Source organism: Eublepharis macularius, chromosome 4 (assembly GCF_028583425.1).
Source record: "Eublepharis macularius isolate TG4126 chromosome 4, MPM_Emac_v1.0, whole genome shotgun sequence".
NCBI lineage: Eukaryota > Metazoa > Chordata > Lepidosauria > Squamata > Eublepharidae > Eublepharis > Eublepharis macularius.
Genome location: NC_072793.1, coordinates 127,665,856 through 127,691,872, shown reverse-complemented (window position 1 = coordinate 127,691,872; position 26,017 = coordinate 127,665,856). Strand labels below are relative to the sequence as shown.

The 26,017-nt window shown below is 43.7% G+C and overlaps 1 protein-coding gene across 1 annotated transcript in view; it reads right to left on the bottom strand.

The window, feature by feature from the left end:
* The window catches only part of PLXND1 (plexin D1), a 216,653-nt gene that overhangs the window by 7,517 nt on the left and 183,119 nt on the right, over nt 1-26,017 (bottom strand). The window contains exons 28-33 of the mRNA XM_054975821.1: nt 16,535-16,638; nt 13,692-13,755; nt 10,632-10,666; nt 9,538-9,642; nt 6,655-6,818; nt 2,167-2,314 (exon numbers count right to left, since the gene is read on the bottom strand). Of these exons, the coding sequence (XP_054831796.1) occupies nt 2,167-2,314; nt 6,655-6,818; nt 9,538-9,642; nt 10,632-10,666; nt 13,692-13,755; nt 16,535-16,638 (620 nt within the window). The remainder of the gene's footprint in view (nt 1-2,166; nt 2,315-6,654; nt 6,819-9,537; nt 9,643-10,631; nt 10,667-13,691; nt 13,756-16,534; nt 16,639-26,017) is intronic.

The following is a 26,017-nucleotide window of genomic DNA, read 5'->3' as shown; positions in this document are numbered from 1 at the left end:
GCCACAGGTGGGGCTGCCTGAGGCCCTTAGCAGAAAAAGCCAATGCAGCCAGCAAAGCAACCACAGGTGTGGCTGCCTAGGACAGCCAAGGGTGTGGTGGGTTGTGTAGGAGTGAGGAGGGGGAGAGGGAGAGGGAGCTAGAGCGATGAAGGAGAGAAGGAAGAGCGAGCAAGGAGGAGGCGAGGAGGGTGGAAGCCACAGAAGGCTGGAAGTAGGAGGATGCCGCTGGGATCCTGAGGTTGAGCAGGTACGCGAGTGGTAGAGAGGGAGCAAGGGTGATGTGTACCTCCCCTCCTTACTCACAGCGGAGACCTGGGCAGTCCCTGTCCATAGCCAAGGACTGCAGTTCAGGCACACCGATGCCCTGAGTAGATGTGTTTAGGATTGCTCTCTATATTATTAAACTTTAGTTTTACTTGTGTTTTAGTCTTAAACCTTTCTACTTTTATGTGGCTTACAGGCACATAAGAGTAAGTTACCTGGCTCAAATGAGAAAAAGTGTTCCTTACTGCATATCTTCTATGACAGAAACTTTCCGTCAAATCACACAAGAATCACTCTCATGAGTAGACCTGTTTAAACCTGTTTTGTCTCCACTAAAATTATTATTTATTACTGAGGTCATTCTGGAGGCCTGAGAACAAGCTGTGCAGAGAATCTGTAAGAGCCCAGGCCTCTTGAGCCCATTCCAGTCTGGACTCTGCAAACTACCAATCTGCTCAAAGAGCATTCAATGCTTTTTAAAATATAAGCCAAACAGTAAGGTGGTCTCTGTAGAAGCTGAGTAAAATTTCTTGAATATCAAAACACTGTAATCTAAACAAGAGATTTATTCAAAATGAGAGAATCAAAGCACAGTCTTCAACATAAACATAAAGAAATATTGCAAAATGTGCCTGTTTGATTCTGTTCTAGCTATAAGTTGGAACAAGTCCAAACAGGCCTTTTGTTGTAGTTAACAGTTGTAGCATTCAAGGATCCATGTCATAAATCAAGATTAAGGTTCCTCGGGCCAGGAAACCTCCTGAACTCCATTAGAACATCGCACAGTTAGTTGGAAGAAACAGGAAGAGAATGGAGAATACGTAAGGCCCTGTCCACCCCCACTCCCTGCCACTATGAGCTGTGAACAAGGGAAGTAGAATAGGTGTGACAAATCTTAATAACAAGATGATTGTCTCTGTTTATATTTGTAACAGAATTCAGGAGGTAGCAAGTGAACAGGTGTTTGTGTATTTAAAAGTGTTACATACTTTTAAAATTGCTCATACACTCAAGTAGGCACAAAATACTAATGCTCAAAACAGAATTTGGCATGAAAAGGCCAAGCTAAGAACAGCCTTACAAATGGCTGGCTATTCAAAGTACTAGATCCAGAGGAGTTAGCCGTGTTAGTCTGTAGTAGCAAAATAGTAAAGAGTCCAGTAGCGCCTTTAAGACCAACCAACTTTATTGTAGCATAAGCTTTCGAGAACCACAGTTCTCTTCGTCAGATGCATCTGACGAAGAGAGCTGTGGCTCTCGAAAGCTTATGCTACAATAAAGTTGGTTGGTCTTAAAGGTGCTACTGGACTCTTTACTATTTTGTTCGAAGTACTGTGATAGTATTTAATTCAACAGAGTGGAAATAATTTTAAATCAACACTTCCACCTGGTATCACTGCTTTATTATTGCCCTTTTCCAAACCATTATCTGACAAAGTGACCTTTGAAGCAGAATCAAAAGCAAATTGACTGTTAGAAATTAAGATTTCAGGCTGAAAATAAACTCTGTCACAGAACTATTTTCCTGGTAAAATTGTAAAGTGGGGTATAGACCTCTTGCATGAAAATGTTTGGATGGTCATTCATTTGGCTGATCTGGTAAACTATTTATTAGGGACTGATACTCAGCCAAGAATTTAGCTCTGTCCATACATTTTAAAACAGTGGGGGGAATCTGCTGTATAGTAATGATCTCATCTGGCAAAGCTACATTTAATAACAATTAAATGGGGGGGGGGAGTTTAGTTTAGTCTTAAGGTGACAGTCTTTCCATATTTTGTTCAGTTTTTGTTAGCCTGCAAACAATTCCAACTGTTTTCTTAGCTAAACTGAACCAGTTGCAAGTCTAAGAAAGACATTTTGTGAGGGACAGCAACATCAAAAGTATTGGAAGTTGTGTACCTTGCCCAGCTGTAGATCAGAGATGGAGCAAGCATCAATAAATGCCTGGGCTATTACAGAGAGGCAGGCATCTATGTGATCAGTTTTGTCTATATCAAAGACAAACTGTGGATTCTTCAGAATGTTGACCCAAAACCTCAGAGGTAGGCTGCAGGCATAAATACAAAGCAGGAGTGGTTATCATTATCAGTCCTTCATCTCTCCATCATAGGGTAATGAAAACAGTAAAACATAAATAAAAATTGCATTTTAAAAAGGAAGAGGGAAAACAATGTAATTGAAAAAGTTTTGGCCATCATTTGGACAAGTAGAGACCACAAATGTTCACAGATGTGTTTGTCATATTTCTTGTTTCTGTTTCCCATTATCTCTCTCATACATAGTCTTATTCATAATACTCCTGCACTCTACTCACATACCATAAGCCCACAGACTTTAACAGACATAGGAAGTAGTAACTCTGTTTAGGATGGTAGTTTGTCTAGTGGTTAGTTAGTAATGAGACAGTACTGTCTGCTCCCCTTCTTGCACATCTTCCAACCTATCGCTCCATCTGTTACTTACTAGGCCGTGTACATGGACTTTTGGAATGCTGATAAACATTAGATTTAATGAAGTCTCAGATATACTAAACCCAGAACTTTTATACTCAATGGCTGAAGATATTTCAAAGACTGCACATCAGAATTTTGGGGATAAATTTCTTGGGAGCAAACTGGCCAAACCATTACTTTTCTGCAAATCTACGTTCTGTGCCTCATTTCTCTCTCTCTGACAATAGCATGTGCTTCAGCCAGTTATACAAAGCTGGCACTGATTTTACAGATATATATACACATGGCACTCAGCATCATAGTATTACTCCTATCTGAAATCTGTATGCCTTTTTAACCTTGAGATTCATGTGAATTTCATAAGGTAGATTATGGCACAAGGTAGGAACAGGCTTGGCTCTACAAAATTTCACTTTTCCAGTTATACCATTTCTTACATATAACTATGTTTCTTATTTAAGCTGCTCATGAGTTTTACTTACTTAAAATATTTATTTAAAGCATGTAAACTCACTTTTTAATCAATGTATTGAGACTCAAGGTGGGAAACAGCACAGCTCTTTTCTTGGAGTCTTTTGGCTTTAGAAAGCATCATCTTACCTACAGATTCTGAGCCTAGTCAAACATTTCAGGATCTGAATGCAACAGGTGAGGGATTGATTGTTCCTTTGAGATAGTTCTTTGTGAATGATCTTAAAGAGCTTGACCTTCACTCTCCTTTCTGGATTCTAACAGTTCTGTCTTTTTGCCAGCACAGATACGTATCAGTTGGAAGTTATTTCAGAGTTGGCATAGGTATCTGACTGGCTGCCCAGAAAATGACATGACTGAAATGACTACAGCATGAAGAACAGCAACCAAAGATTCTATTAATTCATCCCCCTTTACCTACAAAGGCTGCCATAGTTCATTCATCTCTTGGCTTTCAAACTAGTGCTGCCATCATATATGATCCCTGTGACTTCTAACGTGAACAGCTATTTGTTTAGGGCATATCACTGATAACTGATAGGGGAAAAAAAGACGATAACTGTCAAATGAGACCAGTAACAAACAGGCTCTGCTTCTCTCCTTTAATAAACCTGTTCACACTTGTCAAGGAGGAAAACAATCTAGAGATCTGAATGCATTTTTTGAAAAGTTTGTGGCAATTTATCTTTATTTGGATATTTGCTGACACTCAACTTTATGTTTGCAATTGGAGCTAGAATAGTTGTTGTTTCTGTGACAACTAGAAAGTAGAGGTGGGCATGAACCAGGAAAAAAACAAACTGTGTGGTTTGTCCCGTTTCACGAACCATGAACTTGCCCCAGTTTGCGAACCAGTTTGTGGTTTGTGGGGTTTAAATACCCCTTTCTGTGCTGCTGCAAAGCAGCACAGAAAGGGGCATTTACCCCCTCCAGCTTGGATCGAGGGTTTAAATGCCCCTTTCTGTGCTGCTTTGCAGCAGCAGGGAAAGGAGCATTCCCCCACCGGCTTGGATCAGCTGCTTGTCAGGGAGATCCCCGACAAACAGCTGATCTGGGGGTTTAAATGCCCCTCTCTATGCTGCTTTCCAGAAACAGGGAAAGGGGCCTTTCAACCCCCCCCCACCAGCTTGGATCAGTTGCTTGTTGGGGAGATCCCTGACAAACAGCTGATCCGGGCATTTAAATGCCTCTTTCTGTGCTGCTTCGCAGTGGCAGGGAAAAGGACATTTCATCCCCCACTGGCTTGGATCAGCTGCTTGTCGGGGAGATCCCCAACAAGCAGCTGATGTGGGGGTTTAAATGCCCCTTCCTGTGCTGCTTCCCAGCAGCAGGGAAAGAGGCATTTCACTCCAGCAGGTTTGGATCAGCTGCTTGTCAGGGAGATCCCCAACAAGCGGCTGACTGGGGGGGGGGGTGAAATTCCCCTTTCCCAGCTGCTCCGTAGAGATTGGATGCTATTAAAAAATCAAAAACTACTTACACTTGAAGGATACAAAAAGATTTTTGGTTGGCACGCCTACTTATGGTATGAAAAACTTAAAGCTGACTCTATGTTCTTGCATCATTATATAAGAAGAAGCCTTTTTACGGTTTGGTCAAAATATGAAAAATATTTAGATGACGGTATCCCGATGTGGGTGGTGCCACTAGAAGTTGTTGAACCAAATATAATTTACAACAGAGAACAATGTTTGACTTATGAAGAAATTTTGAAAAAGGAGCAAAATATGGCTAAGTTGAAAACATGTGATGAGCTGCCAGTTGAATATGGTTGGTTTCAATATAGACAGATCAAAGACTTATACGATTCGGATCATTTGAAATTTGGATTTAAACTGAAAAACTCTGAATTGGAAGAAAACATACTGTAAGATAGGGAAAAATGATATCTAAAGTTTATAAGGTCCTGTTAAGATGGTATACAGAAGATGAAACAGTTAAAGGGCAAATGGTGAAATGGGCCATAAACTGTAACAGAGACATAACAATGGAGGCGTGGGAACACTTGTGGAAGAACACCTTAAAGATATCAATATGCAACAATATTAAAGAAAATGTATATAAGATGATGTACAGATGGTACTTAACACCGAAGAAAATAGCATACGGAAATAATCAAATGTCTGATAAATGTTGGAAATGTAAGAAGCATGAAGGTTCATTTTATCATATGTGGTGGACTTGTGATGTTGCAAGGCAGTTCTGGAAGAATATTATAGAAGCTATGTCTCAAATTCTACAAATCCAAATAAATAAAAATCCAGAACTGCTTTTGCTGGACTTGAATTTAGACGGAATTATTCCACAAGACAGAACATTCGTATTTTACATGACAACGGCAGCAAGAATATCGTATGCTCAAGTGTGGAAGACACAAGAAGTGCCGTCTGTAGAGAATTGGATACAAAAATTACTACATATGGCTGAAATGTACAAATTAACAAGGAAGCTAAGAGAACAAAATCCAGAAGAATTTTTTAAAGACTGGGGGAAATTGAAACAGTATATAGAAAAAAAGTGGGACGTAAAAGGGGAGATGTGGGCATTAGATAATTTTTAGTTTTTGATTAAGGGAGGAGTTAGTGATCATTACAAGGGGGAAATATGGACAATGATGTGAAATAGTAACTGAGTTAAGAGAACAATTTATTTGCTAAATAGCCAAATAATATTAAGCAGAGTAGTTAGATATTGGGTTGGAAAGCTGTTGGAAGTCTATAGCAGAAAGGGGGGAGGGAAAGGGTGGGGGAATAGATTAAGAATGGGCAGATTTGGGAAATGTAAACATTTATATTATACTCACCGAATAATTTTATTTTATTTTTTTTAAAAGAAAGGGGCATTTCATCCCCACAGGCTTGGATCAGCTGCTTGTTGGGGATCTCCCTGACAAGAACCTGATTGGGAAGTTTAATTCCCCTTTCCATGCTGCTTCGCAGTGGCACGGAAAGGGGTATTGGGCTTTTACACGAACCAAACAAACTGGCAGACCAGTTCTTGGAAGTTCATGGAAAACGGGCTTCCACAAACCACTGGTTTGCGAAGCATGAACTGGCTTAGTTTGTGATGAACTTTCGTTCGTCTAGCAGTTCGTGCCCATCTATACTAGAACGTCATCTCTCTGAGGAGCATATTCTTCCCCCTACTGAACAGTTCCTGAAGCCATTTCTGGTCCCCTATCCCCTTTTTAGTACATACTTTTTTTCTGAGAAACTCATATTAGAATTAGTGTCAATTGCTCAGGAGTAAGCATATTTAAATTTAAAATCAGCTTGTTCTTTTTGCCCACCAAGTGCTGGTCTTGCACCTCCAGCTTTATACATTAAAAATACTATTAGTTCTCCATTTAACATTTTTCCTTGCCACCCTTCCCCTTAATCCTCCATCTCTTTTTATATATTGATAGATAATCAGGTCTTTACAAGCATATATTTGTGAAAGTTAAAAAAAAAAAATCCCCAACCTGTTGGTTTTCCAAATGTGCAATGTGTCTGGATCAGAGATCCCACGTTTCTCTGCTTGTTCTTCCAGAAAATCAAAGAAATACTTGATAGCCACAGGCGGCTTGTCCTCTCGAATACTAAGAATGGCTTTGAACAGGTCATCCAGGAATTTTTGAAGTGTGCCCTTCAAAAATGAGAACATTCAGTTTTGGTCTAAGAAAACAGCATCTATGGTAGACTAAGGTATTAATACAAGACTGATTTTCCCCCTTAACACTGTTGAAGAAAGCTTCCTAGAAAATGACTGAATGAAGGGGAAGGCAAAATACAATCAATATGATAGAAAGGGTTAATTTTGTGCACAGTAATATAATTCACTTAGTTTGCATTTAATCTCTTTTGGCACTGAGAGTCTCCTTCTCTGTTGCTGGAATCCAAAAGCACATCTGTGATTGTTCTGTGTGGTAAACAGTGAGAAAAGCTACAGACCCCTGGCAACTCTTATGATCTCTGCTCCAATTATGAATTACAAAGCAATGGAATTACAGACTGGCTTAAAGCCAGGCCCCGTGTCCAAGTCTGTTAAGAGCAATAATCCTGATGCTTTAAGTGGGTCTTAAATCTCAATCTAGGCTGGGCTGTTCTGTACCACTGGGCCAGAGAATCCCACTCATTGCAGGTTTGGTGCTATATTGGAGTTCTGTGGTTGAGCCCCTAATGGCATCAGCAATTGTTTTTCTTGATTAAATACAGGACTTACCTTCACAATAGACAGTTATTACATTTCCCAAAGAGTGCTGATGCCATTTAGGCAACAATGCAAAAAGTAGAATTTCTTGACATATAAATGTCTGACAGAGCCCCTCTATTATATCTTATTAGAGTTTTAAAAAGAGTGTTGTACACTGGGAAATGTAGGCTAACAGTAAGACATATACCAGACTAGGGCACATGTTCATTTATTGGCATATTGAGGGAGGAAATGCATGTCATGCATCAACTAACAGGCAAATATGATTTGGAAGAGGAAGATCTGGAAAAGGGAAATGGGGGAGTACTCTTCACCCACCCCCACAACTCTCTCCTCAATGCTGCTTCCCATCTCTCTGCAGCACCAGGGAATTACCTGGAAGTCCCTGGGGAAAAGTGGCTTCCAGAGGGAGGATTTGCAGGGGGAAAATGACAGGCAATGCAAACATTGAACTTCCTCTCCCACCTCTCCCAGTTCCCATCACTCCCCTGCCAGAGTACACTGGCCATGAGGGATTTATTGCATACCATTTTTATTTAATTATATGAAGTTTTTAGCCAAGGATCTCAAAGTGGTTACTATGAACGCATCACAAAACAATTCTTAAAAGCAAAGCACAAAATATGAATACAGTTTTTAAAAAGTAGCCTTGGCATGTCACTTGTAGTTGAGATCCTGAAGGATAAATATTAACTCTCTTCTATTTTTAAAAAAATCTTTCCTGCCTCATCAGCTAAAAGTGGTTATTTGTTGCAGGTAATAGCTGTCCTGAAACTGCAAAAACATTCCAACACACACAATTTGGGTCTCTCTGGCGCATACACAGATGTGGGGGAAAAAAATGTAAGGATCACCTGTGAAAGCAGCCTAATAAAATTCTAGGCAGCAGTAAAATCACACAGCCTTCAATGAGCCTGCTCCCAAGTATGTACGCACAGGATTGCATCCTAAGGCCACTCTTAAGTAGGGATGTGCAATTTGGGTTCGGTATTCACTAAAAATGACTGAATTGTACCAGACTAGGTAAAATTTGGTATTACCGAGCTGAAATCTATTACCGAATACAATTGACAATACTGAGAATTTAAGTTTACTGAATTTATTCGGTAAAATTCAGAAAGTGTGGCTGGCCTGTTACTTGCTGTTCCTTTGCTAAGGAACAGCAAAGAAACACTGTTTCCTGCCTTTTTTAACCAAATGAGAGGGTGAGGCAGAAGGGGGGGAAGGGAGGGGGAGTGAGCGGCCAATCCTCGCAGCAGCTCTTTTCTGGCCAATGCCAGAGTGTGCCTTTTTAAAACTGCTGCCAAGAGTTAAATTAGGAACCTTGCCTTAGTCAGCCTCCATTTTGTTCTAGATTGAAGATAGAGAGACTGCTGCTGCCTCTATGCCTCTGGTCTGGGCTGGGACTCTGGCTGGCCTGCTTTGGACTGTGACTGCCTGGATCCTGGAGTGAGTGATTCCTGCTGCTGAGACCTGCACTTGGTCAGAGGACATCTGCTACTGCACCTGGGGAGTGCACTGCACCTGGAGGACCTGTTTGAGAGACTCACTGGGCTTTTTCTCTCTTTATGGGGAGGGGATTGGCCTGGGGTCTTGGAGGGCAAGGATTGGGGGTGGGGAGAAGGTTTTTTTTGTTTGCATTTTAAAACCTGCCTTTTTGCTATGTGTATGTGTGGGTGTTTTGGTTGGGCTTTTGTGTAGGGGTGATTTTGTGATTTCTGACTTTATATTTACTACTTCATACTTGCTGCTTGTTCTTCTGGGGGGGTTGTTTTATCCTGTTGTGGATAATTTAAAAGCAGCCCTTTTCTTGCTGTTTGCAAACAGCAAGAAAAGTGCTGCGGCTGCTGCCGTTCTCCTCAAAGCTTTCTGAAATGCTCTGAAGCTTTTGGAAAGCTTGCTTTGGTATTTCCATATCGACTCAGCAATGCTGGGGCCGATTTGGAAATACTGAATAATTCCTAATCAGGCCCAAATCGGAAAACTGAAGCGCGCATCCCTACACACCACCACCTCCAAGTAAGCGTTCCCTAGTTCAACATTCTATCCAGTTTGACCCTTTCTCCCCTCTGAGATTTGATACCAAGATCGCAGCCAAATGGGCTGACACCAGTGTTGTTAGAAGATGGCTGCCCCACCCCATGTCTCCTACCTTTGTGGAAAGCAATCTGGTCAGGTAGATTTCAGGAAGGACCTTTTTCCTATGACTTTGCCGATGAGATTTCTTATTTTCATTTAGTTCATCCGTGGGAAGAACCTAACAATTGAAAAAAGACAGGATTATACATGGTTGAAATTTACTTTTAAAAGCTGCCAACAAAGAATTCATATTAGTAAAGAAAATAAAAGGAAGGGAAAAAAAGAATTATATCTCATGCTATAAATCAGACCATTTGGATTATGAACACTGAAACAATATTAAATATAAATGGCACTGTTTGCCAGCTGTGATGCTTGATTCCTTTGTTTCCCCTTTAATGAGTAAAGAATTTTGCTCCACATTCAGTTTACAAAGAACTCAGCTGTCTGAAACATCACCAGACACAATATTCTTTTCCCTTCTGGTAACTGGCAATCGTTATAAAGGTAAAACATGTTAGATAGATATATGCAAGATTATGATCATGATTAAGACAAAAATTGAGTTTCCCCCTTCACCCTGCCAAACAGAATGTGTTCAATTATTATCTTATTATGCAAACAGTGCAGAGATGAGTCTCAATCCCACAGGTCTCAATCCCACCCCCCCCACCCCCATGTGCCTGACTGTTGTCCAACAAACTGGCCAGCTGACAAATGCATCAGTCTGCATACGTTGTACATATGGAAAGCATTCCAAGGTTTGTCTTTAACAATAAACTATGTTCAGCATTATTGCTCTTTGGTTGTACATTGTTAAACTGCTGTAAGGTGGGGGAGGACAGCAGAGGCTTGTTTCCTAACAAACACTCTTGACAACTTTTATTGGACGAGGTCAGTCTGCCTCCCATCCAGCAAAGCATTCTGGCTAAGTAATTACTTCTGCAGCCTTGCTTAGAACTGTTGTGATATGTGCATACATTGATGGAATTTCCTTAATCAGTATGTACCATGTCAGTCACACGCTTTCTTGGTGTACAGGTCCAATTCCCAAATAAAGAAGAGACAGAGGAGCAAGAAGTAAACGATCCCTTAATGAAAATATGCTTGGCCCACCCACAGTGGAAGTGTCATTATCCCCAGTTGCTTTTGGAATAGGATACTTACCAAATGAAAGTATTTTTCAGTGTCCAAATCTTTCACTGCAGGGAAAAAAGATTTGAGAAAATGAAGAAACTGACAGGGTTTGCAATTTTGCACAGCAAGTCTTCTTAGAAGGAAGAAAAACACCACAACAGCCATTTGTTTGATGTCACAAGGTATGTATCCCCACTTGTGCAAGATCTTGGGCAATCAAATGCTTGTGCTACGTGTTGCACAAGATCTTGCACAAGTGAAACTGCACTAAATTCATTTATGTTTCCATTTGCGCATTGCTGAATCCAAGACAATGAGTAGTAATAACAAATAGCATAATTATTGCTCACAGAACATGAGTAACATTAATCAATGAAATATTAACTAACCCAGATGACATTTCCTTATTTTCTGACAGAGAAATCTGACAGAGAAATCACTGAGAGATCTCTGTCTTTTGGTGCTACACCTCTGAAGATGCCAGCCACAGCTGCTGGCGAAACGTCAGGAACTACAATGCCAAGACCACGGCAAGACAGCCCGGAAAACCCCCAACAACCATCGTTCTCCGGCCGTGAAAGCCTTCGACAATACATAGAGAAATCTATGCTTTATGATTAGAGAACCTGAAGCACATTTAACTGAATGCAGAAGATATGGGCTTCAAGTGTTGTGCTCTCCAATGGCTGGATTGCATACAAGACTAGCAATGGTTGGCTTGGGCTGTCCTTTATTACTGAACATTTGTCAACTCTTTGGAAACTGCTGGAACAGAACTTCGGAGAGAATCAGACCTGGCTAACTGGAAAAGAAGGGATTTCAGGTCCGGAACTTCTCACCTTCTTCTTAGCTACATACATCTGAGGACAGGTAACTCTGCTGCATCTAACTCCCTTTATTGATTGCATTAGCCCTCAGGCATAACAATACAATAAGAACATGAATTTAATGTGCAAACGAGAACCTAACAATATTTTATCACCACTGCCCTGTCAGCACAGAGAAATAAAAGCTAGGCTTACTCATCTGACTATGGATACCTACAACAAAGGAGAGATGAAATATGTAACCAATCAGATGTGGTATACACTATTTATACCATAGTTGCTCATTAAGGATTGTTGCTTGTAACAGACAAAAAGGGTAAACATTTACTAGAGTTAATATCTCCTACTTATCTAGTACAGAGATGTGAAGGCCCAGAAAAAAACTGGAAAAAATTGGAAAAATTTGAATAGATATGTAGACAGGAATCACAAGCCAAGCACGGAAATGTATCATAGTGAGGAACAAGTGAAGGTTCAGAATCATGGAGGAATCCTCTCCACCACTGAATGGCCTTGCCTTAGTATCCTACAGCTCCTCTTGCCATTTGTGCGAAGAGGCCAGTGATATGGCATTAATCTCCATAAGGCTCACTAGAGGCAAGGCCTCCCAAAGAGCAGCAAAAAGAAATATGACAGCCCTGCAGGGTCTCATGACCTTTCTGAAGACCACAGCTCTATACTAAGAGAAAATCATGACTTTCCTCTCCAGATGTCCACTTATTCCACACAAGCAGACATTTTGAGACTCTGTTTGACACAAAAAAGCGAGTACCACATAAGTAGCATTTTTCTCTTTGCTCATGACCTTTGAGATTCTTCCAGTCAGTACTATGAAATATTCTGTTGTAAGCTTCACTCTCAGGATGCCATAGTGACTGCTCAAACTTTAACCTACCTACTTAAAGTCCACTTACTCAGCTAAAACTCTGCACCGTGCCTGAGTTGAGTAGAGATTAGCAGTCAATATGTCACCCCCCCCCCCCGCCCCTGCAAAAGGAGGACGACAGCCATTCAAATACAAAGTTCAACAAACAAGCCCATTTAGGAACAGTAAAGAGAATGACCTCATTACCACTAGTCTGAAGGCCAGAGCTCCAGGCTTGTCCCCCCTTCCAGCCCTGCCAAAACACTCCTCCCTGCTCTTCGGATACTGATTTTTTATTCTCCTCTCAGATTGCTAGCTGCCATTCAGAAAATGTCATGCACTGCAGAGAACAGGGCACTAAGTGTCTCTGCTCCGCCTTTCTGTCTCTTTGTCTAGCCATCAATCCTACTCAGTTTCATGAAGGATGTTGAAGGCTTCGAGATGAATGGTAGGATTCAGTGACATAAATTACTGCAGCTAAATCACTATGACTGTTCCGAGAGATGTGGATCTTGCAAGTCCTAGTTACAAACAAAGCAATGTCATGATGGCTGATTATTTCCAGGCAATAGGAATTTTTCATAGTGACATAAATGTCTTCACCTTGAACAGAAAAACCAAGGGCACCTTCACATGCAAGGCCTATATTGATTTTAACAGTTTCTTGTGTTATTTATATGAATGTTTCCTCGCTGTTAATATAGCATAGAAAGAGGAGGGAAAGCATTTGTAATGCAAATGAGGTTTTTGGCCGATACAGTATTTACATTTTCATTACAAATCCAACTGACACAAGAATCAGATGTAAGCCTCACTTGTGAAAATGCCCAGAGTACTCGGCCCAAGTCTAATAGGTTTATCGTGGCATTTGGCATATACTAAAGTTGCTGCTAGATTTATCCACAGATGGAACTGCATTACAATAGCTGTGGAATTTACTAACCTAGGATACAGACAGGGCTTTTTTTTCAGCGGGAACGCGGTGGAACGGAGTTCCGGCATCTCTTGAAAATACTAGGCAATAGTGCGTGAAAATAATATTATTTCAAAGAATCCCATGTTTTTCTTCCTCATTTCCCTCTTGAGAGTTCTGCCACCTCTTTTCCCAGAAAAAAAACCCTGGATACAGGAATCCAAAATGGATTTTGGAAAGGATCAGGATGATTTACCGAGCTTCTGATTTTTTTAAAAAAAATCTGGATCTGACAATGCTTTCTTGGAGAAAAGTTCCACCAGTCTCAAGTACAGTAAAACCACTTGTAGTTTGACCCCCCTTAAAGTATCAATTTGGAACACATCATCTGATTTTCCACTCTTCTGAAAAAAAAGGAGAAGCTAAAAACAAATTACTCCCCAAACCCAACCCATAATCCATGACTCTTTGTGAAAGAAACTTACCTCTGCTTAGAGTGGTATCTTTCTTATCAGTAAAACTCATAGCTAGGGAGGCACCTTCAGGGATCTGTCAATGAGGGAAAGACAAATAGTATATTAGGGACAAATACCTCATTACTTTGTGATTCTTACATGCAATATATGAAGATTAAAATTCAGTGGGTTCTTTTCTGTATTCTGCATCTTCTTATGCTCTAGTAATGTAGTTATGCTTTCAATAACTCTGAGGGAACTAAAACAAGGGAAAAAATCCTATTTCTACCCTGAACGTTGAAACCATGTTATGAAAAAAATGTTTTTCTGAAGGGAAAATGTCACATTCAACTCCCAATAAGCCTTGTCTTCATATGCACAAGACACTTGGACTCAAACTACATATTATTTTGGCAAATATATCATTCCAACCCTACATTTACAGAGATAAGGGCCATGCAAGTGCACTACCAGTGCAGGGAGAAGATTGGTGAGTAAACAGACAGGAGATATTCTACCTCTGGCTGAAAGCAAAACTTTAAGAAATGATTAGACTAAGGGATAGCTGTCGAAGAGGATCAGTAGATGTAGAAGGGGTTAACCCTCCCCCATCAATTTTCCCATGCAAATACTTGTTTAACCCCCAAATTAGCAATATGAGGAAACAGAAAACGGTCGGTAGCCGTATTGGTGTGCAGTAGAACAGCAGGATTTGAGTTCAGTAGCACCTTAAAGACCAACAAGATTTTCAGGGTATGACCTTTTGAGAGTCAGAGCTCCCTCCTTCAGATATCTGAAGAAGGGAGCTTTGACTCTCACAAGCTCATTTCCTTTGCAACATCTAAGTCTGTGCTTAGGACTTCTTTGTGCTACCCCATTACTGATAAACTGCATGACTAACTGGGCATTTGTGCTCATGCAAAAAAGAAACAGAAAATGAAGCTGTAAACAGTGGCATATAATAGATGCATCGTGAACTATTCACGATGCATCTGTTATATGCCACTGTTTACAGCTTCATTTTCTGTTTCTTTTTTGCATGAGCACAAATGCCCTTTATTCACTAACAAGTTACAATCACTGCTGTAGATGTCCTCGCCTGAAATCTCACACTGATTCTCTTGTCTAGGGTCCTGCCATTTCCTCATTATTTTAATAACATTGAATTGAATATACATTGTTGCATCATATTCACTATAGTTAAAAAAGCTAAATTCCAACTACTTCATGATTCTACTTCAAGGATTTTACCTCAAGGAAAGGTTAAAGGAGCTCAGTATGTTTAGCCTGAAGAGGAGACAACTGAGAGGTGATATGACAACTACCTTCAAGTACTTGAAGGGCTGTCATATAGAAGACGGCACAGCATTGTTCTCCATTGTCCCCAAAGGTCAGACTAGAACTAACGGGTTGAAATTAAATCAAAAGAGGTTTTGGCTAAACATTAGGAAGGATTTCCTGACAGTTAGAGTGGTCCCTCAGTGGAACCAGCTTCCTTGGGAGGTGGTGGACCCTCCTTTGGAAGTTTTTAAGTAGAGGCTAAATGGCCATCTGACAGCAATGCTGATTCTGTGAATCTGGGCAGATCATGAGGAGGAGGGTTACATCAGTGCTTAGTTCTCTTGGCCCCTTCTTACATGCCCCCTTCTTACATGTCCAGGGTAATGCCAATCATCACCTTGGGGTCAGGTAGCAATTTTCCCCAGGCCAGTTTGGCTAGGGATCCTGACGGTGTTTTGAATCTTCTGGGCATGGAGCAGGGATCACTGGGTGTATGTGTGGGGGGAAGGTAGTTGTGAATTTCCTGCATTGTGCAGGGGATTGGACCAGATGACCTGGAGGTCCCTTCCAACCCTATGAGTCTATGATTTTGCTCTTTTTCTGCCCATTGCATTAAATGTATTGGGATGGGTGCAAATTTAATGCTATTTTAAGAACAAGCATTCAAAACCTGAGCCTTTAACTCTGTTTATCTATGCATGCAAGTATTAGCGCAGGGACAAATCAAATATGACTGGAAACCTGGTCAAGATGCACTCTTTAAGAGCTGTTTCAGATGGGCATTTTTCTTCCTCTGAAGAAATCTTATGGAAAGAATTACATTAGAATGATAAATCTACTTGGATTTTTCATGAAAGTTCCTTATACAAGAGATGACAGAAATCTAATATCCTGTTTTCAGAGGCTTTCCACAAAACTTATGTGAATTTTTCACTGTGACATTTCTCAAGTGTATTCCTCCCTGGGAGTCATTCCAAGCATCACTATGGAACAATCACATGGCAAGGCCTAATTCACACATCTAGCCACCTGTTGCTTGACCACTTTTAATCAAACATGGCCCAGTTCCAGGTGATCTGCTGTTTGTATGAATATGCTTCCTCGTGATCCAACACTTAATGGTCTGTGACCTATATATTTGCATGAAATTACAATATGCACATGAAATTACTTTAAATGCAAGCTTAAATTTCTCAAGATTTATTTTCAAGAAAATTATTTCTTCAAAGAAAACAAAAGAAAATGGACCATCCTCCCATAATTGACCAATGGGAACTCTGTCATCACTGTTAGTTAGAAACAGGAATGGGCTGATTTTAATTAGGATGGATGGCAGCCACTGGGAATAAGAGGCTTCCCCCCCCCCAGCAATAACTTGTTTTGCATGAAGAGCGTTTAATTAGTCTCGATGTGTTGCAATATTAACGAGTTTCTCGCCAGGGCAGATGTCTGTTCCCCGGAAGCTCTCATGGAGATATGGCATCCTCCCTGCTTGCGTCTGCTAATCCTGCTTGGAAAGCGAATCCTTGTGTGTCCCTAAGGAAAAGCAGGCCCAAAGGAAGGCAGCTTCTTCAAGCATTCACTCTTTTTACCTTATAATGTGCTAACGTGTTCAGTTTCTTCCTGCCATCCTCCATCACTGAAGTGTCATCAAGGTCCCGAAGGATGTAGCTGTCAGTGCTTGTGGCAAACCATTCTAAATACAGAAAATGGAACAAATGGAAAACCTGCCTGAGCACTGCTTGTGCTAGTCAGTACGTAAATCACTCCTTATTCTGATCCCACCTTGGACAAGTGCACAGGTGTTTCAGTGTCAAGCTCTGCTGCTCTAAGGAGCAAATGCAGACACCTTCAATTACACACAGTGGGAAAGCAGTTAAGCCAAGTAGGTAAAAAGTAGAAGTTCTGCACTGTTTTCTGATTTATATGCATCTTTCACAATGCACATCTTACACCAATTCAAGCGCTGCACGCATATTTTTATTGTATGTATATGAAATAAATCTGGTAACATAAAAACATCTGCTCCACAAATATCTGGATTTTTTAAAGTAAATTTTTAAATTAAAATATGATTGCACTTACCTGTAACTGATGTTCATTGGGTGGTCACCAGTGCAGTCAAACAAGGGTGCTGTGCCTGTGTAGGCTTGCCGCAGAAGGCCCACATACCTTCCACTTTCAGTATGCTGAGGGGAGTGGGGAGCACATTCCCTCAGTTCTCTCACTACCGCCACTAGAGGCTATTTTCCCAAAGCTCACAAATGGAGCAAATAGTCTAAGATGAGTGCAAGGGACAGCAAAAGGTGACATCTCGAGCTGAAAACACCAATTTGAAATTGTTTTTATTTAAATTGCCAAGATCTTTGAATTGAGGGCTTTCTGACACTGGAAATAACCTCTCTCACTTTGCTGTAAAAGGTTATGGAGTGAGCAGCTACGCTGACAGAGGGAAAGAAGGAATGCTGGGATGTAGTGGGCACCCTGTTTCAATAGTTGGGAACTGCCTGGAACTGGTAGAACTGGAACTGGTAGAAACACCCCTTTTGTAACCTCATCAAGTTAGAAACCAATGCTGATAGGGTGAAAAAGCCACCAATATGGTGATGGCCTGCTCAGAAGCCAGATATTTGAGGATCCTGGGAAACAGGGGCAGAAGGGGAAAAGCATGTTGTCTCCTGGGATCTGGAATGTGTACCCTAAGGATAGAGGGTCCTCCCATCCTGGGAGCAAAACCTTGGGCAGTCCACATTGTGTCAAATGGAAAAGAGATCTATTTCAGGAAACCCCAGCAGTGAAAAAACATGTGTAACTGAGGGCTGTCCAGATCCCAATCATGGGGAACTACTTGATTTCAACTGAGAGAGTCAGGTGTATTGTTCAGTGCACCGGGAATATGGATGGATCTGACCACAGCATTGTTCAGTACACACTTGGCTTCTCTGCAAAGTGCCAGAGTCTATGCCGCCCAGTTTGTTCTGATAAAACATAGTGGTGGTGGTTGCTGGTTTTTATCTGAATGGATTGTGTGTGGAATAGATTGGAATGCCTGAAGAGCTAAACAGACTGTTCTTAGTTCGAGTAGGTTGATGTGCAATAGTTTCTCCTGGGAGAACATGTACTGCTTGCCACATGAGGCCTGCCATGAGCATCCCAATCTTGAAGGAAAGCATTCATGATAACTGTTATGTCTGGCATTGGGACCTCAAAATGCATCCTATCATTACTGTCTCTGTCTGCAAACACCATTTGAGGGAGTCTAAAACAGCACTTGAAAAGGTCAGTCTTTTTAATTGGATAAAATACTCTGTCTTCTGGTGGAAACATTTTTGCCTGATGATGCACAAGTAACTCGTAGGTTTCAGGGATTGCAAAAGCTACTTCTTTCTCTGGTTATTATCATGCCTTCACCTTTTGTTAGAACCAGACTGACATGCAGGTTGGTATTGTTGAGAAAGAGGGGGGTGGGGGTTATGGTCTGAAGTGCTGGCCTCTGTACTGATAAGAGTAAGAGTTGAAGTATGGGCAGAAACTGGAGTCAGGGCGAGACTGAGTGGCACTCAGTGTCTTTGCAGTGAACCTGTTTTTTTTTATCTTGTTTAGGGTATCATCAGTCTTGGAGCTAAAGAGGTCCTTCTCTTTGAACCGAAGATCCTCAATGTGGGCTTTGGACTCGTTTGGTAATGTGGTGGATCTGAGTCAAGAATGTCAGCAGAGTGCAATGACTGTGGCGAGATTCCTTGCAGCAAAATCAGCCATGTGTCTGGTGGAATTGATCTAGTGTAGACATAGGCACGGAACAAGATAAAAATGAACCTCGTGGTTCGTTCATTTTCACGGAACATGACCCACGAATTAGCCAAACTTGAGCCAGTTCCGAACCGGTTTGAGGTTCGAGGGAGCCCAGAAAAACAGGTTTTACTTACCATAACTGTTGTTCATCTAGGTCTTCCGTGCAGGCACACATGGGACTGTGCACGCGCAGGCCTGCCGATACCGGAGATTTTAATAGCTAAACACCACCAGGGGGCGCTCCCGCCTCTCAGCGCGCATGCGCGGCCGCTTTCCTGCCGAAACGGCCCTTAAGAGGCGGAGCGCCCCTCACATACCCTCAGTTCCTCTTTCGCCACCCCCTGCAAGGTAAGTACCAAGAGAGTTAGCGGGGAAGGAGGGAGGGCATGTGTGCCTGCACGGAAGACCTAGATGAACAACAGTTATGGTAAGTAAAACCTGTTTTTCATCTACGGTCTTCCTGTGCAGTCCCACATGGGAAGATTCCAAAGCTAAATACCTGGGTGGAGGTGACGCCAAAGCATCACTCAAAGATGGAGTGCAAAACAGCTGTGCCCACCGCTGTCTCCTTTCTATCTAGGATGTCCAGCGCATAATGCTTCACAAAGGTATCCGCCGAGGCCCACGTCGCCGCCCTGCAGATGTCCTGGAGTGGAACACCCCTGAAGAGAGCCGCTGACGACGCCTGGGACCTGGTGGAGTGGGCATGCACTTCCAAAGGACAAGGTAAGTTAGCAGCAGAATAACAAGTCAGTATAGCCTGGACCACCCATCTAGAGATAGTCTGAGCCGAAGCCCGGTTACCCTTATTCTGTCCAGCAAAACACACAAATAAATTAGAGTCAATCCTAAACGGTTTCACCCTATCCAAATAAAATAAAATGGCCCTGCGAACATCCAAAGAATGAAGGGCCGCCTCTGCCTCAGAAGCCGGAGTCGGAAAGAAAACCGGTAGAACCAATTCTTGAGACAAATGAAAACGGGATACCACTTTAGGTAAAAACTCGACCTTTGTACGAAGAACGACCTTCTCAGGGTGGAATTTCAAATAAGGGGGCTCGCAAGATAACGCTGCTAGCTCCCCAACCCTCCTGGCTGAAGTAGCCGCAACCAAAAAGGCCACTTTCATGGACAAAAAACGGAGTGGACAGGAAGCCAAGGGTTCAAACGGCTTAGACATCAAACGAGTCAAAACCAGGGGCAACGACCACTGAGGGACCAAAGCCCGCACAGGGGGAAACAAATTATTCAACCCCCGCAAAAATAATTTAGCAGAATAGTGGGAAAAAACAGATTTTCTATCCACTGGAGGGTGAAAAGCAGAGATGGCTGCCAGATAAACCTTGACTGAGGAGTTGGCCAAACCCTCCTGTTTCACCTCCCACAAAAAGTCCAAAATATCAGAAAGGGTGGACTCAAAAGGATCCAAACCCCTGCGACTACACCACACAGAAAATTTGTCCCACTTAAGGGCATAAGACTGCCTGGTAGACAAACGTCTAGCATTTAAGAGAACATTAGTCACAGCCTCGGAGAAGGCAGCCCTGGCCTGATCAACCATGCTGTGAGTTTGAGTCTCCTGATGTCGTGGTGAAGAACCCCCCCCGCAGGTCAGGAGATCGGGAACCACCGGGAGACGGATTGATTGAGTCTGTAGACTCAGAAGGGAGTGAAACCAGGGTTGCCTCGGCCAATACGGGGTCACCAGGATGACGGACGCCCTGTCCCTCTGGATCTTGCTGAGGACCCGTGCCAGAAGCGGGAACGGAGGAAAGGCATAACACAGGGGACTTGACCAACTTAACTGAAACGCGTCCCCACTTGATTCTGGGCCTACTCCTCCTCTGGAACAATAAGCTAGGACCTTGCGATTTTCCACTGTCGCAAAGAGGTCCAACTCTGGAGTCCCCCATTCCGAGAAGATAGGGGCGAGATACTTGTCCTGGAGGGACCACTCGTAGTTTTCCCTGTGGAGTCTGCTCAGGTGGTCCGCCATGGAATTCTGCACCCCCGGGATGTGAACTGCATGCAGCCAGACAGCATGATCTATGGCCCACTTCCAGAGTCTCATCGCCTCTGTGCAGAGAGCCACAGACGCCATGCCACCTTGCTTGTTGATGTAAAACATTGCCGTCGTGTTGTCTGTCAGGACTTGAACGGACTTGTTCCGCACGACATCTGAAAAGGAGATCAATGCATATAAAATTGCCCGTAACTCAAGAACATTAATATGTTCCTCACGTTCAGACGCAGACCATAACCCATGGGCATAAAGGCCAGCACAGTGAGCCCCCCAACCGAAAAGGGAAGCATCTGAAGTAACTGACAGATGAGTTTGGTGAAAACCAAACTCCATCCCTTTAAATAAATTAGCATCATCCAGCCACCACTCCAGGGAGGACAGCACCCCTCTAGGGACGGAAAGCCTCCTATTTTGAGAATCACGGGCCGGTGAGAATACTGAATTGAACCACAATTGGAAGGGTCGCATAAATAACCTGGCCAGTGGAACCACAGCCGTAGTAGAAGCCATGCAACCCAAAAGGGTCTGGATAAAGCGAACAGATTGGAAACGACACCTCTGAAGGGTCGAAATAAGCCTCTTAATTTTCGAAGCACGCTCTGTAGGTAAGAAGCCTGCATCCCTAATACCATCCAAAATCACTCCAATAAATTGGATGGAGCGCACAGGGGTCAACTTGGACTTCTTCTGATTAACAAAAAGACCCAGGCGTAAACATAAATTTAAGGTGAGATACACCTGATTAGACACAGAGTCAGCAGAATCACCAACCAAGAGCCAGTCATCCAGATAAGGAAAGATTTGGCAGCCCTGGAGGCGTAAATGAGCCACCACCACTGCCACACACTTGGTGAACACTCTAGGTGCAGTGGCCAAACCAAAGGGTAAAACATTGTATTGAAAAACACGTTGACCATAGACAAATCGTAAAAACTTCCTGTGCTCAGGGAAAATTGAAATATGAAAATACGCATCCTTCAGATCCAGGACTGCAAACCACGACTGTTGGGGCAACAAAGTCAAAACCATTTGTAAAGTAACCATTTTGAATTTACGAACTCGTATAAATTTATTTAAACCCCTAAGATCCAGGATAGGCCGAAGCCCACCATCCTTCTTCTCCACTAGAAACAGGTTGGAATAGAATCCCAAACCAGCTGAAGCCACCGGAACCTCCTCTATAGCCCCTTTCTGCAACAGGGCTGAGAGCTCTCCCAGGATCTCCGAACGAGGGGGGTCAGAAGAAAACACAGGGAGACGTAGGTAAGGTAAACCAAGAAATTCAACTTTATAACCAAACTGGATAATAGACAAAACCCAAACATCGGAACAAATTGAACACCATGCATCCAAAAAAGTATTAAGCCTGTCCCCAAATGTGGAGTCAGGTCCCTGTGATTGTCAGAATTGCTTATGCAATTGGTCCTGGTCCTTGGCCTGATGCTGTTGGGAACCAGGCTTGGGACGTTGGCCCTGCCTCCGTCTGGGAAAGGCAGACTGTGGGCTCTGGTAGTTCCTGCGCGGCTGGTAAGCATACCCTTGATAGGGCTGATAGCGGTGTTGTCTGCCACGCTGGAAGGAACGATAGTATGGGCGAGAAGGCTGCTGCGACGGCTGGTGTAGAACCCCATACGAGCGGGCTGTCAGACGGTCGGTCCTCTTCTTAGAGAGGAACTCGTCAGTTTTCTCTGAAAACAGGGTGGTGCCCTCAAACGGCAGGTCCTCAACCCTGTTCCTTGTCTCAACTGGCAGGGCGGTCATGCGAAGCCAGGCGTACCTGCGCAGTACCACCGAGGAGAGAAGTGATCTAGACGCAGTGTCAGCCATACTTCGCCCAACATTAATTTGGTGTCTGGATAGGCGAACAGCCTCCTCCTGAATGACCCGAAGCAGAGTGCGCTGGTCTTCGGGAATCTTAGGAAGAAAAGACGCCACCTTCTTCCATAAAAACAGCTGATAGGCCGCCATCATTGCGGCATAATTCGCCACTTTGATGCCAAACGTAGCTGAAGTATACAACTTCCTGCCCAAGGCATCGATCCTTCTACTATCCTTGTCAGTTGGAGCCGACAGCGAGCCCTGGCGAGGCCGAGCTTGCATCTCCTCAGTGACAAGTGAGGATGGAGGAGGGTGAACGGCCAGGAACGGATGAGCATCATCTTTGGTTCTGTACAAGCTCTCCACTTTCCGATTAGTGGCGGTAGCAGACGCAGGTCGAGACTGCAGTTTTTTCCAAAGATCAGCAAACCCCTCAATAAGGGGAAAGGCAATAGAGGGAGTAGACCCCGAATAGATATGTTGCAATATCTTATCAGTAAATTTAGATTCAGTGGAAGTCACTTCAAGGTCCAAGGCTTTCGCCATTCTCTGGAGCAACTCGTTGTAGGCCCGAAAATCATCAGTGGGCGAAGCCTCATCAGATGGCCCAATTTCCTTTTCAGGTGACTCCGACAAAGGAGAAACACTGTAGCGGGCCCGGGGCCGCGGAGAGACCCGATCCGACGGGAGGCGGGACGGGTCATATCCAACATCGGAACCGACTCGAAATGAGGGAGACAACGAAGCACCTCTATAATGCCGGTCAGAGTAGTATGAACTCTCTCTACTAAAGTAACGAGGAACAGGTTCATCTCGACGTCGACTCTCCCTGGATCGGCTCCGGTAGGACCGTGGCGGGCTCCGACAGCTAGAGCGACGGGTAGACCGACTCTGTCGACTCCGAGCCGACCGAATAGAACCTGATTCGTACGAGGCCGATCGGGCCCGACCCGAAGGGGTAAGAGGCTTCTCGAGGAGAATGACGTCGTCCTCCTGAGCCTCCCGGTCCGGAGGGGTCTTGGACTGCGGACGATCACTCGCCTCTGCCTGCTGCTCCACTTGGACAGGAGCGGAGTCGACCGGAACCGATGGGGAAGAGGTGAGTAAGCCTTCCAACACTGCCTTATCATGCTTACTGGAATGCTTATGCTTTTTCTTTTTCTTTTCAGGAACGGTCTTCGATCTTACAGAGGGATCCGAAGTCATCGGAACCGTAGAGGTGGTATGAGTTGGAGGAGTCGACCTCGGAACCGACGGAGTCGAACTTCTATGGGCTCCACGAGCAGGTGAAGCCAAGACAGCCGACGAGATCGAAGGAGGTCGACTTGCTAGATGTCTCGGAACCGAAGCGGTCGGTTCCGACAAACTCCGACCCGAAGGGATCCTCTCGGACCTCGACTCCGAGCGACTCGGAGACAGTTGTGAACGAGGAGTCTTGGAACCCGACGCTACAGGAGGACGAGAGGACGCAGACGGAGCAGACGAAGACTTCGGTGGAGGGTCCTCGACCGACATCGCACGCTGCCAGAGGAAGGCATGCAAACGATCCGCCCGTTCCGCCCTGGCCTTGGAGGTAAACGGCGGCAATGCTTGCACGCCTGAGTGTTGTGAGTTTCCCCAAGGCAATATAAGCAAATGGAATGGCCATCCGACCTTGTCATTTTTCGATTGCAGGTCTCGCAACGCTTAAACAAGGCCTTCTCAGACATTGCGAACGAAGAAAGCTGTAAACCTCAACGATCGGCGGCGAAAGAGAAACTGAGGGTATGTGAGGGGCGCTCCGCCTCTTAAGGGCCGTTTCGGCGGGAAAGCGGCCGCGCATGCACGCTGAGAGGCGGGAGCGCCCCCTGGTGGTGTTTAGCTATTAAAATCTCCGGTATCGGCAGGCCTGCGCGTGCGCAGTCCCATGTGGGACTGCACAGGAAGACCGTAGATGAACAGGCACCTTCACACACACAACCAAACTAAACAAGACTTTCGCAATGTCCAATACCCACCAAATTTGCAGGTGACCTAGTCCTCACTGTCCTCTAAAGACCTCCCAAGTTTCAGAGAGATTGAACCCTGGGAAAGGCATGATCCATGGGTCCCTCCCTTTCCTGTCATTTTCTCTTCACAGTGGCAAAAACTGGAGTGTCTGCTGGAAGCTACTTTGAGAGGCTACAAACTGACCTTCCCAATATCCAATACCCACCAAATTTGCAGGTGACCTAGTCCTCACTGTCCTCTAAAGACCCCCCAGGTTTCAGAGATATTGAACCCAGGAAAGGCATGATCCATGGGTCTCCCCCTTTCCTGTCATTTTAGCTTTGCAGTGGCAAAAACTGGAGTGCCTAGGCGATGGATTGAATGGCGCAAAGTGTCTGGCTTCCTGAACCAGCAACGGAACAGAACGGAAAAGTCCATAAAGTCGATTGTTCCATAAAAACGCAGACCCATGAAACGCATTTATTTGAAAACGAACCAGCTGTTCCATTTGGAATTTTGTTCCGTGGTTCGTTTCGGGCCCATCTCTAATCTGGTGCTTTGAGAGTTTGCAGTCCTCTAAGTGTAGAACTCTAGCCAGTTTACACTTACCCTCTGGAAGCAGTTCTAAAAAAAGGGCAATCTTCCCCCATAAAAATAATTGCCATCTTGCCATAACAGATTGATAATTGAATATTTTAAGAGATAGAGTGGAGGAGGCATAAAACTTCCTGCCATATGTATCCAGTTTTCTTCCTTCCCTACCCATTGGAGCAGCATGCTGGGAGTTGTCTGCTTGCTCTGGAAAGTCTCTACAATGATGGAGTTAAGAGGTGGGGTGAGTGAAAATAAATGAACAGCAGTCCTACTTTGCATGGTAGAGATTCTCTATTTTCTATAGAGAAGCAGGGACTGATGCAGGATTGTTCCATGGATCTGTTCGTAACATGAGGCCTTCCATAATAGGGAAGGTGATGGGTCCTGTACAAGCAGAACTCATTACTCTGAATACCAGATTGTGGGGCTATAGTGGTGATTTCTATCTCCAAGCCATTCTATCTCTAGCCATTCTGATGAACTGCTCACTGTAAAGACACAGGACATCACTGTGTTCAAGAGGATCACTTAATGGTAGGTGATGGTTCCAATGTGACATCAGCTTTGGAATCAGAATGATGGGATGGAACCAAAGGCTCAACCTCAGGTGGAGCCAATTGGTCTGGACTGAGCATCCCTGTTACTTCAGAAGGTGCAGCAGGGTCTGATAAGTTTGTGGAGCGGTTCCAACTTCCATAAATGTCCACATCACATCAGTAAGGAGGCCTCAAATGACAGTGGAAGGTGGTCCTTTCATCCATGGAGCATAAGGTGGGTATGACTAGTGGACTCTAAACAATGGAGAACCATACCTGGAACTGATGAATTTAGGAATTCCTTGAGAAGTAGATGGAGAACAGCTGTAGTGTTGTCTAGGAGA